This window comes from Botryllus schlosseri, chromosome 6 (genome assembly GCF_051294905.1).
Source record: "Botryllus schlosseri isolate E-star chromosome 6, Bs_hap1, whole genome shotgun sequence".
Classification (NCBI taxonomy): Eukaryota; Metazoa; Chordata; class Ascidiacea; order Stolidobranchia; family Styelidae; genus Botryllus; species Botryllus schlosseri.
This window is the reverse complement of record NC_137241.1, coordinates 22994990-23011546: the sequence shown is the minus strand read 5'-3', so window position 1 is coordinate 23011546 and position 16557 is coordinate 22994990. Positions and strand designations below refer to the sequence as shown.

The window sequence follows — 16557 nt, the reverse complement described above, 5'->3', positions numbered from 1 at the left end:
ACAGACACTCTACTCTGCAGGTCGGCATTAGATAAATATAGTGCACCGTATTCGGCGAGAATAACATAAGTAGGCCCATACCATAATAAAAATGTACAAAATATGACTGGGAAGGCAACTGATCTATACGTTGATCTTTCAGGACTCACCTCTCAGAAATATTCGCTCTTGAACTTTCATTTCAATTTTCTTTGTAAGCGTGATATACTGACTCATAATGACATAATAGCATAATGTAAACATTGGACAAAGATGGCGAATTCGACCTAGTATCTTACATCTACATGAGATTCAGTCAGCTTTGTCGGTGAGATTTTGGCGCTGTGAGTTTCAATGTTATTTCTTCGTACTCGCGGAACTTCGACACATATCCAGTGTTTTAATGGTACATTACCGTCACGGCGGGACGAATATTGCTCATCCCATGTCATAATTACACCTACACCAGCCAATACCTCGATAACGTTGCACCATAGCATAATAGTGGTTCGTAGCAAAATCTCATCACGAACGTTATGTAGATAATAATCCTACATTTTACCAAGCTCATATATAAACCTCAAGTCTTCTCGTTGATGAGCCCAAAACCTCAACAATCCGTTTTGATCACCAGATAGAAGGTATCGCTAATAATAACGCTCCAACGCAGAATATATGCTCTATTTTAATGATAACTCTTCTGCCAATACAGAAAACCGAATGAAATACACTTGAGAAGTGAAGTAAAATTGTATTTGAACATTATAATAAACACTGATTTTGACACCTTAAAAGTAATTGCTTTGTCAGTAAGATCTGCGAAGCAGTATATATTCATTTCATTCAACCTTTAAAAAGTATGTTATAAAGTCTGCTTGTTGGATTAGGTAACATTTTCAATCTGAAGAATTTAATAAAAATGTAAGTCGACACACTGTTGACGCGAGACATTGAACGTTATTCATTCAGATGTACCGCGCCAAACATGTTTTTATGACGTTGAGGTATCAGTTAGTCAATATTTCCCTGGACTCGGGCAATCCATTATATAGCCGTTACTTTCCACTCGAAAATAACTCTATCCCGTTACAGCGCCCAGGTCAACATGTGACGGATGTTTCATTTGTGATTACGGGTAGCCTTCGATAGCTTATGGAGTGTTTTCGTTCCGTCCACGCTCTTTCGGTGTTCATGCGTGCGCTACCTGTAGGGATTACGCCATCGCGACGCTTTGAGGTACAGCACTCTACCTCGGATTTGACACAAGCAGTAAGTTCTGCTGTGACATCATCGAGCTTCGAAAACCATAGGCAGTCCATTGGTTGGGTGCAGCGTGGGTACAGCAAACATAGGCGGCGCTTGATCGTTTTCGAATGCCCATGATTTACAGTTTTTAATGAGCTCAATCACCGAGAGTTTGATTGCTAGTTTCGCGTACTCTTTGCCAACGCAGACACGAGGTCCCCCGCCGAAAGGCAGCCACCTAAAAAGAATAAAAATGAATTACCAAACTGCATGAGATTCAACCACTCCAGTTGAATAATGCAAGCAAGCAACTGAAAATGTAACTGCGAGCTTGTAAATCTTATACCGAATTGAATAGTAAACGCTTGTGGTATACGAGGGAAAGCGATAAGAAATGCACCACCCACCAGAAGTAATACCTATAAATGACTGCTGCTATGCTTGAATGTATCCATACCACTATCTATACTCTGGTACCCCCGGCCGTCTGACAAGTTGGAGCTTTTTCATACATACTATATAACGGAATCTTACCGAAATCGGTTTCCTCTATTTTCTGACCAGCCTTCCCGCGAAAACCGATCCGGGTTGAAATCCACATCGTCGTGAAATTCAAATTCGTGCGTGTCGCGAATGTTGTACACAATCGTCCATCCTTTGGGAATTCTATATTCCTGCGATTAGAGATTTCGTCAGCAATCTATCGGATTATGATACGGAATAATATACTGACCCCGATTTGAAAGGTTTTTAACGCTTTACGATATCCGCCCAAAATCGGCGGCATCACACGAAGCGTTTCTTTTACGACTTGTTCCAGGTATGTCAGTTTTTGAATTTCTTCAAACGACCCTTCGGATATGCTGGCTTCCAAAAACCCAGATTCGCTCAATTCGCGTTCAATCTTTTCCCGAATTTCTGGGTGTTTGGCGAGCTGTATGATCACAGACGATATGGAGCTGGTTGTGGTGGCGTAACCGGCGAACATCAACTCTATGGAGATTTGCTTCAATTGCTCCAAGGTCATTCTTCGTTCTTCGTCTTCGTTACAGCTTCTGTCCGACTCTATCCCCGAGTCCTTTGATTCTCTCCTGCAGACCGAAATTTCATCAATTATTTACAGGGTGTGACTTTCACAACAGCTCGGAACATGATGAATTATGTTAATAGACAGTCGAAGGGTGAAGTCGGGTGCAACAAATCAGTGCAATGCAGCATATTGATAATAATCTTATCCAAAATGAGCATTGGGATGGAAATATATTTGTTAAAGGCTTGACAAAATCCTTTCATACCGGTGCTCGATTTCTAATGCTATTTTCTAAACAAGAAAAGGTAGAAGTCTTACTTTCTCGATGCTAGTACATCCCCAACGATGACGTGGTGCAGTGCGTCTTCCGCTATTTGTCCCTCTGGGTCGTGAAGAGTATTCTTTAAAGTCGCCCGAAGATGCGGGTCGATTAGATCTCGCAGGATTTGACTTTCCTTCATTCCCTGATATAATACATTTTCATGAGTTTCGAAATAAATGGCTCTTTATCTACGATAAAAGTACAGCAATGCCGCATGCTGTAAATATGGAAGCGTCGAATTGGGCGAATTTCAATTATATCGACGTTACATTCCTGCGTACAAATCATTTACCCACTATTAGGGACCAAATCTCTTACCTTTCGAAATCCCGTGAACGGCAGATCGTAGGGTAGACTGAAAAGATTTTGGATCATGTCGTCAAACACATTGAAATAGTACTCCAGGTCCTTCGAGGATTTAAAATGGTATCCGACCATTGCTTTAGCGGAAGCTTCAAAAGTCATGCGCTGCAAGTCTTTGTAGATTGGTTGAGGACCGGTAGAACTTGCCCACTCTTTGACCTTAAAAAGATATACAATGAATATTTTCGCTTTAATGAGGGATTGGATAGACAACATATTATAAATCCTGCGACAATAACGTTATTCATCGCTATTGTTATTATTAATACTAATAATGAATATGCCTATGGCGCCTATCGCCGTTTCCGGCCTTAAGCGCCACGGACAATAATTAAATAGGTTACAGATAGTTCACAGATAATTACGAGGTAGCCTTTCGCGTTTCGGCCAACCTTTTCCAATAACAGTAATTAGCCATAAATCCCTGCTTAGCAGTTTAGGTTATAAGCGAAACATAAATATCCTACAGCAATTCGAAAATCCCGCATCTAACCTTTTTTGAGATAGTATTGCGCAGGTGCGGGATATACGCATTTAGGGAAGATTGAGAGAAACCCTTCAACGCTAATTTCCGCAAATATTTATGTTTATCTTCGGCGCAGTGGCTGATGGCGTGCTCCCCAATTATCCGACGCACGGTTGTAGGCCAAACGGCCGTGACCTTATCGTTTTCGCCTTGTAATATCTGAAACAAATTCGAAGATATGTCATTCATTTTGCAAGGCGATCAGGGTTAAAATTGTTACGTATATCAGCAGTAAAACTCACCTGTTTTACATTCTCCGCCCCGGTCACTTTCACCATTGCGTTACCAAGAAAATACGTGCTAAATATCGTGCCGTATTTCTTTCGTCGCGTAGAATTGAAGTTCTTTCCCTGAAAACGAAGGCATCATTGGAATTACGAGGTACAAGACCATCTCATTTCCCCTTTGAGCGTAATTAGTAGGTTCTTTAGCGTATAGAATCACGACTTTACCTCAAAGGCCCACGATAGTGTTTCTCCTAAGAACGGGATTCCATAGTCTCCCGGCGGCAACGGCAAAGTTTTAGATAAAGGTGACGTGGAATCTTCCGCTGATTTGAGGATATTCTTTCTCCACAAGTACCGAGCCACGAAATATAGAAACGCGGCAGTGCCAAAGTACGAAGTCAAGATGTGTGTGAGTTCCCCGAGCAGGCCCAGAAACGCCATTGTAGTTGTTCAATATTAATTATGATTATAATCGTTGAAGGAGTAGAATGACCTACACCGTTACTGCATATGATGTATCTGATAAAGTGCTGGAAAGAAAAATCCATAGATATCAGTATGCTAAAACTAGACATCATATGATCCATCCAATATGTCTTGCCCCTTGTACGCCGAGTCAGGCATTAATCGACTGTGGCCCGTATTTTGGTTCAGGGGTCTTATATATTTGAGTGTCCGTCTTTCTTCGCTGTACTCGGTTCGGACTATCACAGTTATCTTGCATACAGAAACAGCTCAGGAGAAAGCCTTTCAGTTTTTCTTAGCGTCGCTCTCACTTAGCGCGCACGCCTTTAGGCGAGAGAAATAATCAAGCGACAATATACGATTAACAAAACTCGGGAGGTCGCAAACTCTTCATACGGGAGTTGAAAAGTTCGCTGACGAAAGTAAATCCATTGCTTTTCGATAAATGTTGCATTCTCTCACGCGTAAATGAAATATAGACATACGCGAGTTAATCGCATTGAAAATCCAACGAAACGTATTGACCTTCTGCGGTCTATTGCTGATATAAGAAAAAAATGACGGCTACGTTGGGGTCAACACCGGATTACTGTCAACGAAAGCAAGACGAAGGCACACGGAGCAAATGTAATCATTCCCAGCATAATGCGACGATAGAAGAAAATGGGATGAACAAAGGGATATGGTAACACTGGATGCGATGTAGTCAACTGTTCCCGACTTTCCATAGAAAGGTACTGACGGATCACCAATAATCGCGCCGCTCTGTAAATATGTATATCTATTATACAATCTTAGAAATCGTCTTAAACCTGTTTATGCATGACCCTATAGCCTCGTGGCAGACATTCATTCACTTAAACTCATTGAGAGTCATAAGGAACTATCTGATAATTCTACTTACATCGATCATGCCGACTATACTTATCGATACAAGCCGTGTTTTCGCTACTATTTTTCGAGTATTTCAAGCACATTTTCAGGTGAATCACGACACCGTGCCTACCGTGAAATAAACAAATTTCCCCGTCGCCGTATGCGCGATCTTTATATTTCGAAATGAAACGAATGATAAACAATGATGTTTTCTTCCAAAAAATCCCTTCGTAATCGGTATTTATTTGCTCCAGTGAACCTCCGTGATTCAAAAGCGAAATAACCTTTCGAACTTTCCGCGTATGATATATTATTTTTACGAGGATATTTTATGGAGCAAAAAGTTGAAGCTAATCGCGGACGGAAAGTGTTTCCACGCGGAAGCGCCAGGTTACATCGCTGTTCGCGGTCACAGATCTGCGGTTTTTCGATCACCCCTCGAAAGTTGAGTGGGTCGATCGAGCGCGTGCTAGCTGTCGTTCTTAACATACCGGGTTAGGGCCACTCGCGGTTCAAACAAAGTTCACGGGTCATGACGTGAAATCAAACAGCGCGACATGAAACGACGCCGACAAGAAATTATATCGAGCTCGCAGCCGTAATTCCAAGCACCGTACGCTTATAAAAGAATTTGATATCTACCTAATAGAAACCTGATTGCCTTAAGACCATAAAGACTCATAAATTCCCTTGAAGATGCCCCACGCTGGGCAAAAGTAATGCGATCAGCTATTGTAAAACCTCCCTCTGAAATCCAGGATATTGGTTTCCTTACTGATCTATTTTGACGCGATGATCTGTTTTATCATCACGATGGCAAGCGATGTATGGTTTGGTTATTCATTATGGCCCGCAACAAAGTCACCAATACTATGCCAACGATGGCGAGTCAAGCAGAGTTTAAATGTGTTTGCCGAGCAACCAACATATATACCCAGGTCAAATTTTTAAGCGATCGCTGTACTACTAAAGGCACCTACTCAATGGGCGAATACACATTCAAACGTGCACCTCCACTTCCTATAACGCAATAGAGATGGTTGCGTAAAATCTACAAATTTCCGATGTAAACACACACCCCACAATATAAGTTGCTTCGGGAGACAGGGTTATCAGATGTTCATATCCAAGGTCTTGCGCACACGCACTAATGGCTTGAAAATGACGGCGGATTCTACATAATTTTGTGTAGATGTAAGTGGCCTATACAGCCTAGCTCGTGCAGTCAAATCCCGTGCAAAAGACATGCATTCGAATAAGCAATACTGCCCATAAAATATTAGGTTATGCTGCTATCCAGAGATACTTTTCCTAACGTATAATTGCAAATTAAACTCAGGGGTGAATTTTGCGACTGATCTCATTAATGCACTGTGATTGAGAAATGGTGGTAAAGGTGACGATAAACAGTTTGTAGCCGAATACATGAGCTCGTCGAGCATTATAGATTTTGGTAAGATTGCTCGATTTCTCTTGATATTGAAATGCCCGAACTACTTTCAAGTGCTTTTCTGACGCCTCGCATTCTCGACTTGAGAGATTCCTTGCTGCGTTGCAGTTGGATTGGATATGAAACTCATCGGGCTTTTACGCAATGTCAGCGTTGAAATACTTCAAATGGATTATTACGAAATGTTCCGATCGACGCACGTGACATTACTTGCAGCATATAACAGTGTAATCAGTTCCTGGAATAAATGTTGTTTAATTGAATATATTCACGACCATAAATTCAATCATCAGTTACCCGGATGCCTAAAAAAACTGTCAATGTCGGCCACCTTTTGACAGGAGATATATGAATCAAACACGGTTCATCCCAAGGTCATCAGTGCACGCAAATAACGCGATCTACCGTGGATATTGACTATTCTTGGCTAAGCATATTTAACCTACTTTCGTAACAAGTCCGACTGTGGAGATAAACACTTGTGTTTGATCATAAACGGCGACTTTTATCAGTTTATGCAGGTGCACGAGGGCCATATACGGGGTTCAAATTCGGTTTTACTTGATACGCGCGGTCAGTTTTAGACTCTTCATGTTCTGTTGTAATAAAACTACTTTTATATATAGTCGAGACAATCTGAACTATACACATGCTCTCGGCAAAATACAAGGTTTTATGACTAGTTAGCTATATATCGATTGTAGAATTTTATAGAGATTTATCGCCGTAGGATATAAGCTTTGGGATGCCGCTTGGCAAAACCAATTTTAGTGATATTGTTACAACTGTAATCCCAATATTTACAAATGAAATTGGAAGTCACATAGTCTGGATCGGTCTGTCATTTTGCGCACCACCCTTTCCCTAACATATACAGTCTTTTTTTCAGTTGGCCAGTCAATTGCAGGTTTTGCAATTGTTATGATGATGGCGATTTGTAACCCGCAATCCTCTGTTCAAGAGGACTACTCATTTGGATGCGAATAGGTAAATTTGCACAAACGCCCTGCATGGTCGATACTACGATGCTTCCAACGTGAGTATTTCAATTAGCCGAAGAAACTTCACTTCACAATATTTTCCAACAGTTTTCCAAACTTGTTAACAGACTGAACAAAAGTATTTATGATCGATCCATTTGCTTATTTGAAAAATTGATAACTCATTTACAAGCGAACGCGAACATTCTGATCGTTTCAATGCATTTAAAGCAGAGGGGGCTAAAGTTTAACAGATATATACCCATATTCACTAGTAGGCTATCTATTCCTCTCTGGGTACTGCAGTCCGATCGGTCTTACCGGATAATTCACAACGCAGATACATCTGCAAGTTGACAGCGAGGCAGAGCGCTTTTGTGCGATGCTGAATTCTAGAGTTCTTGTGTGACCTGCTGAACTTTGAAAAGTTTCTATAGAGTCAATCCATCCAAATGAAACTAATCCAACAATCATCTCATTCAAACTTTTGAGCAAAGAAACGAAACCTCTTTTGATAATAACTGGTTGCTTTATGTTTTTGAGGACACTACGAAGGTCAGATAGCAATTCCAGGAATGGCTGTTTACAAGCCGCCAGCGGTGCAATTACAAATCAGTCAAAACGTGATTACATGCTCTCTTAATATTCGAGCTATGGTGTTTAAACTTCCGGTGAAATAATCAGCAACGATCATGCAGACATTTAATGCAGGCTACTCCAATACCTTCTGATATTCATTGAGAGGCTACACTAGGAAAACAGACCATAAAAGTAAAAAGGTGCCGCGAATAGGGAGGCGGATCGAGTAATCATTGTTCAAGGGTATGTAGATAATAGATTGAGGCCCGAATTAGGGGGTCTGGATCTCATAATATTTTAAATTTACCGTAAAATCGTGAATAGAAGCATTTGATAAGTGCATCTTTGAAAACCTTAAATTGTCATTGCATTGTTACACAGTGGCTATTATCCTCTCGCACATATTCAGAATACATAAAATTCTTTATTGCTAATAAGGCATTAACCTCCTCTCAAAAACCAACCACCTATAGGAAAATCGAGATTGGCTGGAACAAACGTGCTTAGCGGAACAATTCGATATCGTAATACCGGTTACTCACTGCATCTCGGCACTCTGCTGCCTATAGTCGAAGTCGAGCACTTGAGCATTGATTAATTACATACTAATTTAAACATCAATCTATCTGCTGTTTTATATGCTAAGTTTCGCACCATTCTATGCAAGAACATAACTACTGTTAGCGGTCCTAATAATGATTTTTGATTGCATCGTATTTTTCCAAACTGCTTGGATCGCGAGCATATAGCGGTCTTATGGGACTCGCCAAATTAAATTTGCAGACCGCATGATTTAAGCTAGATTTTATAGTTAACGTTAGATATTAGATACAAGTTTTCGTCGTATACAAAAAGACAAAGATAAAATTCATCGAGTTGATGTTTTCAATAACGTGCCCGAATATTCAACTGGACTCAAACGCTATTAATAATAGATCCAGAATCGTATCAGTGAGGTGCTCGATTTTGCTCAGACCAATCTACGAATAACAGAGCATATAGCAAATCAAATTGATATTCGATTCCTGTCCGTGCTTTCCTTCACACCCGGGGGCGGCCAACTCGTGGCCCGCGGGCCAACTGCAAGAAGGTTTTGAGTGGCTAGCGAGGCAATTCTCAAAATTAGTTATAATATCACAAAAAATAAATCACCCAGGAAAGTTATTGTGAACTTGCAAGGCCAACCGAAAATTCGATTAACCCGACCACGAAATGCGGAACATTGATGACTAAAATATCGGTTCCGACGCATTGGGGTAGCCAGGGGCCAGCCGCATTTTTCGTAGATCTTCCTATATGATAGGCTTACCATATTTTGGAAATCTAAAAAGAGGACACTGTTTCAGAAATTTGCAACTTGCAAAACCGGAGTAGAATTCTCAAAAACCGGTGAATTTTTCCCACTTTGCGGTCATCTTTTCGCTCAGAGCTAAAATCACCGATTTTCACTCCGAAATACCCGCCGGAGCGTCATTTCTGTGCTAATTTGCGGCATATCACTCGCAATTTGCTCTAAATCTGACCTAAATTTTCAAAAAAGAGGACAAAATCTCAAAAAAGAGGACAAAAGGGCGTCCTCCGAGGACACTTTCAAAAATGTCAAAAAAGAGGACAAATCCTCTTAAAAGAGGACGTATGGTAAGCCTACTATATGACCATAAAGTATAATGTTTTGTGGAAAATTTATTTGATTTCTTTCTTTTAGTATTGATGCCCCCTCCTGAAAATCAAACATCAAAAATACACCAAATTTGCAGAATCGAGTCTAACCATATTCGCACTTATGAGAGAACGTGTCGTCCAACATGCACTCGCAGAAACATCGTCATAGATGAAACCTTTTTACAAAATGATACACGCGTATTCGCCGAAATCTTCGATATTGATATATCCCAGGGCCAATTAATCCTGTCCTTCCCAAATTAGCCTAGCGATATACAGAGGCGACCCGAAATACATGCAAGTAACATTATTTTTGACCGACTTCATTCATTACCTTGGAAAAAATTTAGCGCTTCGCGCTTCTGAATGGACGGAGAAAATTTATCCAAATATATCAGCCTGCAGCAATGTTCTAACAGGTTTCCTAAAATATTTCTCCAGGATTACTGCAAACCGTTTGTGGGAGAAAAATGTATCGAAAACCAGAATACCACACATTCTGGAATGGATACTTCATTGTTCTATTGTCAATAAATTTGAATTTACTTCAATTGTCAGATTGTAGGATTTTGGTGTGGACTGTTATTCGAAAGCCACGCTAAGTATGTTAGTCGGGAAATTGTCTACTATACCGTCCAATTATTTTTGTGAACTCCACAAATTCTTTGCAATAAATAACATGGAGGTTGTGGGCGAAAAAGCCCACCGCATATTCAATATCCTGCGGGTAGTGAATACTTTCTGCGAAACACTCGAAATTCGTTTTCGAAACTTGATCGTATACTGGCGCTTCGTTGTACAATAATACAAAAATCACAACAATACCATTAACTTCAGGGTGAGGCACGCGGCAGCAGGATTGAGATAGGGAATATGATGATTTATGCAGGATGTATTATTTATTTGCTTGGGTTTCTGAATGTTTAATGGCGCTCGGTAGCGACGCCGAACGAAGGTCACAGAGCGAGTATAGTTTAATTCGGAAATCAATGAACCATATCAAAAATATTAATAAACACGCAACAGGCGACGCCAATCGAAAACAGCAACATTGTAAGTAACATTTAGTTTCGATGTCACTCTACTTCTCTCTTTTGGTCGACTGCGAAACAATAGCCCGCTAGGCAGTTGGATGATGGACAACTACGGGCATCTATTGTGCAATTCGAATATATAATGGCAATATGCATGATGTATGTTTATTTCGTTTTCCAATATCCAATTAAAGTGCGACTCAAGGTGCAGAGTACACAACAATTGTTGGAACTTATAAGCAGGTTTTGATATCATGATAACGTGTGGTTTATCGTCAACTTAAAGTCGATTACTAAGTCGATATATACATGACGCGGCACGGATGGCTTGCTAAGCCTCATTATTCATCTCAAAAAATGCATTGCACGTCTATACGGTGTATGCTTTATAGTTCATGGATGTTTTGTACTATTTGTAGAGATGAAGAAAACCACAAGAATGGTGCGACATGAAAATAAAACTGTAGAATCAGTCTCGAATACGTGGTTTAAAAGCGATTCTCTTTTACGGCTTTAAATTATGGTCCCGGGCGCAGTAATAATTTCAGTAAACTGATATGTAATCCGCCACATAAAAGATAAGGAAAATGAGAAACACCCTTAGACACCTGTTTTGTTGCCTAAAAGCCTCTTCTGTGCAAACGAAATCTAATGCCTTGTTAATTAGCCATGCCTTTATTCCTTGTTACTCAATTCAACATAATACTGCCCGAGCATTCCACGGCAATCATTGAAAGTGAGATAAGACAGAAGTGATCTAGATAAGGTCAGAATTCGTAGAAACATTCCCAAGCACTGCGCTGGCATGCTACGCTGGGCCTACTTCATAAAGGGACTTCATTCGAATATAAATACGTTACATTCGAGCGCCAATGCGATTTTGATATCATTAACATATACTAACAAAATCTCAGTAATATCACAAACTAATGTCCATAGCCCAACCGAACATACAAATGTCCTGTAAAGTCCTGGTCAAAGATATTCTTTGGTCCGTTTAAGACGGGGTTCGGAAACCCTTTTCGTCAAAGGAGCCGTATTAGGCTTACACTTTCAATAGGTAATGAGCCATATAACAATGCCGGTTCACTGTGACGTCACAATGAAATATTCGTGGCGTCATGGCTAAAAACAACAACAAATAAAAAATATAATCATATTTTATTTGCACGAATGCTGAATCTCAGTATTGTACGGGAGGCTGAGACGGGCCATGAGTCCACATGATCAGTCACCTTTGCAGTGCGTACAAAAGACGTGCATCAACGAAACATGTGCACACGGGCCATGTCCATGAGTACATTAGAAATCCTGTGACCACGGGTCATGACACTATGTTATTACTACTAATCTCCTCGCATTAGACTGGTTGCCCGACATATGAGCATTGAGCATGCGACACAATGGAAAACGACAGTTCAGCATGGAACACATCAGCATGCGTCACTTCAGCATGTTACTGTATGACCCAAAAACTTACCCTAACCCGAAACATAGCCCTGAAATTAACCCTTATATATATCCTAACCTAAAGCCTAACCCTAACCCAACCCAACCATAAATCCAACCATAACCTACCCATAACCCGTAATTTAACCCACATGCTCATGGGTCGCATGCCGAAGGGTCGCATGCTGTAATGTCGCATGCTCATATGTCCACGGACCCACTAGAGTAGACTACACCTAATGGAAGAAATTTTATTGCCAAATTAACAAGCCGATAGTACTGTGTATAGTCTCATGACGTGCCTTTCGGGGAATTTCATAGGTCAACCGCTGACGCGAATCACCGCTGCATGTTTTGTGGATTTTCGGTATGAAGACAAATCGATTTGTAACTTTATGCGAATGTGTCCAATTTTCGCAGAAAATATCTAAAAATACAAAAATCTTGAACTTTATGACACATGAACTATTCTAATGCCAGGTAAAGCTACATATAGCATAAAAGAGATGCAAGAATTCAAATTTGTCAGTCATAAATTCCTGCAGGTGACAGGCAATGCAATCTGGGGATCTCAGGATAGACTATAAATTATAGTCAAGTGGTGTTGTATTCCCGAATGAACTTTTAGCCTTTTGTTGGCACTTTAGTCTATTTTGCTGATAACAATAGATATCTCCTATTCACGAAATGCATGCAGCTTTCGATACGAATGATGCAATACCATCGCAGGAGATCGTGTTTTCGAATATGCCAGGTGAATTGTCTACAGAAGTCTCCGTGCAATTCGCTTCGATTGACACATGTAGATCGTAGATAAAACCTTGAACTTTTGTCCCTACTTCTACCGCATTTTGAGCGTGACGATACGACGACCTCAGGCAAGCAGATTTCTCAAGGTTGAAGGGCTAAACGACGCAAATTTGTTCTCTCTTCTCAACTACCCTTGTTCTGACCCGTGATACCACAATTTCGTTTTATAATGAGTAGGCTAAAGGCGTCATTTGCGATTCCAACCGCGGATTAATCCTCGAATGATCTGAAAATATACACAGTCATCCTCGCGCCGTCAACTCTTCCGACGGTCAAGAGTAATTTTGGAACAAATTCGTCACACGATACGAGAGAAAGGACACGACCCGATTGGTTTACATTCTTTGTGTGATTTAACAACAATATTTGGCGAAAGAAACTGGCAGTCACCTCCATTACAGGGTCATCTACACACTCGAATTTGATAATATCTCTAATTGTATAATAACAGTATTTGGAAGCGCGTGACCGCACCGTCAGACACCCCTAATCTCTCAGGATACAGCGCTGGCAGCACTTGACATTCGTTTCAACGTGAATGTAATTGAGACTGCCGTCGGCTTAATTTCCGTTTGGTAAATCTCATCTCGGGATAGACCAGGAGAATATCGAGCGACAACTAACCGACACAATGGAGTGGTGGGCTTATGCTCGTCGTAACATCACACTTTCACACGGGCTCGTATCCATTGTCCTGCTGCGTTGATTTTATCGGATACACACACACCTGGTTTTCGCTAGTCCGGCAACACAGCGGAGACGAGCAATGAGTATGGATTTGAAAAAACGGATTCCATGATTTGGAAGCTGGATTAAAACTTGGACATCAATTTTCTGCTACTTCCCAATTTTCATACTTTTCAACAAATTTCAACCATTATTATCAGATTTGGACTTAGATTAGACACAAGACAAATTTAATTTGGATTTTGACTTGAATTTCTTTCGCCCAGAACCAATCCAATTTGCCCGATTAAGAGTATACCTTATCAAAATATACCTATTCATAACTGTTCAGGACATATAGACCTGTGGTTCTCAACCGCCGGTCCGCGACCACTCTTCTGCCAGTTCGCCGGATATTTTGTAATTCTTTACATGAAATGCTAAATTCAAGGGTCCGTGGACATATGAGCATTGAGCATGAGCATGCGACAATTTGGAATGCGACACATGAGCATGTGGGTTAAATTACGGGTTAGGGGTAGGTTAGGGTTAGGCTTTAGGTTAGGATATATATAAGGGTTCATTTCAGGGCTATATTTCGGGTTAGGGTAAGTTTTTGGGTTATACAGTCACATGCTGAAGTGACGCATGCTGATGTGTCCCATGCTGAACTGTCGTTTTCCATTGTGTCGCATGCTCATATGTAGGGCAACCAAATTCAAGATGTGGAAGGCTTGTCACACTTGTTAAAAGAAGTGAAACATCAAACTTAAAGCTGATTTAGAACTTTGCCAGTCCCGTAATTTTCGAAATTGCGACGTAACATTATACCTGGTAAGTGGTAAGACTGGTAACATGTTCGATTTGAAATTCAGACCGTATCCGGTGACGACAAGCGAGCAACAACTTGGAGCTGACTCCCTGAATCGCGCAGTTTATATGATCATTCCTTGAGCTGTCTTGTGGGTGGCCGAGTGATTGCGTGCGGCGTTTTGTATTCGTACTACAAATTTCGCAGTCCCGGTACGTCTGGGGGTAGTGGGAAATGGTACACTTGGTACAGCTTGACAAGAAGCTTGATCCGACTACGAGACGCTTCTTCTCTCGATATTGCCGAAGAGAAAAATATTATTCAAGTTACATGAATAGCCTACCTCTAACCACCATGAATACGAACTCTCTAGTACAGTGGTTTTCAACCTGGGGGCCGCGGGAGGCTCTCAGGGGGCGCGAGAAATTGCCAAAGTCTGTATGAATTCTGACTAAAAATGTGTTTTACAACCATTGTAAGACGATTGTTGAAAATGAAACTTATTTCGTATTCAAGAAAGCTCGCCAAATTTAAACTCCAGCATGCTCTCAATGGAGTATAGGCTGATTTCAACTTCATTTGAGCAAATTTTTGATATTCTTTGAAGATTTAGAGCAATTCCCACGTGTAAGTCATTAATTAATTCATAGCTTTGGCTGTAGCCTAAAGCTCGGTGCGCTTGGTAGCTGTTATTAATAGCTGGCGAACTACAATGCCTAAGACAGACTTAGATGCAATATAGGCTGCCCGGTTTCGCCCTCAATTAGACTACCCTAAATCAACACAATTTAATTCAATTCCAAAACTGATCAAATTTAGCATGGTAGTACAGAACGACGCCGTGCTCTCTGTAGTCACTACCAGCATTATAATTAGTCTCAGTACAACCTACTTTGAAATAAATTGATGTCCTGTTCAATATTTTTTGCTATTTTCAAACAAGTTTGGGGAATTTGTCAGAAACAACTGGAATGCGGATTTAAACTTGGCGTAAGATATGTATACTATTAGATCAGGGATGGGCGGCCTGCGGCTGAAGAAGGGAATTTGTGCGGCCGTCGACACCTAATGCAATTATTATGTGTTGGCGGCGGTTGACATGCAAATGGGAATTACGAATTCACTCCCAAATTTTTGAGAGATTTTAAATAATCTTGAAATTTTCTTTGCGCTCCGCGCAATTCAACATAACATCATTTTTCGATTTTAATATAGTAGCACCCTTCTTAATCTGAGCCGGAATCGGAACAGTGTGCACTTCGCGAAAGAAATTTGTTTGTGGTACATTTGGGCGATTTCAATATATTTCCACTACCGATACAATCGACAATCCTGATGGGGCGGCCAAGAAATATGAGCATGCAACAAAGAGACTAATAACAATTGGTTCACCTGAAGATGCATTATCATTTATAACTTGCCCTAAATTTTCGAAAGCACTCCCTCCATGAACCCCACCGGTGAATCTGATCACATGGGATGATAAAGGATAAATATTTGATAGTAATATGTGATATTGCTACTATTAATTACGGAATTCATTCGTGAATGTGAAAAATTTTCGCGCTCCTCGAAACAATATGCAATGCCAGCAACTATTCACAACATTGCCACTCGCGATTTCGGTGCGTACAATAGAATGAAAAGTAGAATAGTCCGGAGTTCACGGGGAATGGATATTGACAGATTAACATAGACATTTTGGGTACAGTTAGTTCATTACGGCTATGCCCTGGAATGAGGCCTTAGGCTACATAAGTAATAGAAATGCGGCCGTGATTAGCAAAAAGGTTGCCTACCTCTGTATTAGATGATGTGCTCTTTTTGACATGACGATAAGTGCAGGGGGGCAGAGATGAGCGGATTTGAAATTTCTATGTCCTAATCCAATCCAAATCCGAACCTTCAAATCCAAATCCAAATCCTAATCCATAACTTTTACATATTCAAGTCCATGTCCAATCCTAATCCTATTCCAACTGGAAATTCAGAAAAAAATACTAATTTATGCAATGGAGGGATTCGAAAAGTTTCTTTCACAACCAGAGGTGGTTAGTAACGAAGTACTTCTACTTTTTGAAGT

At 40.6% G+C, this 16557-nt stretch overlaps 1 protein-coding gene across 1 annotated transcript; it reads right to left on the bottom strand.

Annotated features, from left to right (window-relative positions):
* Window positions 1–710: 710 nt before the first annotated feature.
* Window positions 711–4334, bottom strand: LOC145441605 (cytochrome P450 26B1-like). Its single transcript, XM_080319511.1, has 8 exons — window positions 3918–4334; window positions 3708–3815; window positions 3433–3624; window positions 2895–3098; window positions 2573–2718; window positions 1958–2315; window positions 1759–1898; window positions 711–1462 (listed from the first exon to the last, which is right to left on the bottom strand). Exons 1-8 carry the CDS (start codon window positions 4131–4133, stop codon window positions 1267–1269), a joined length of 1560 nt encoding a protein of 519 aa, XP_080175637.1. The 5' UTR covers window positions 4134–4334; the 3' UTR covers window positions 711–1266.
* Window positions 4335–16557: the final 12223 nt, after the last annotated feature.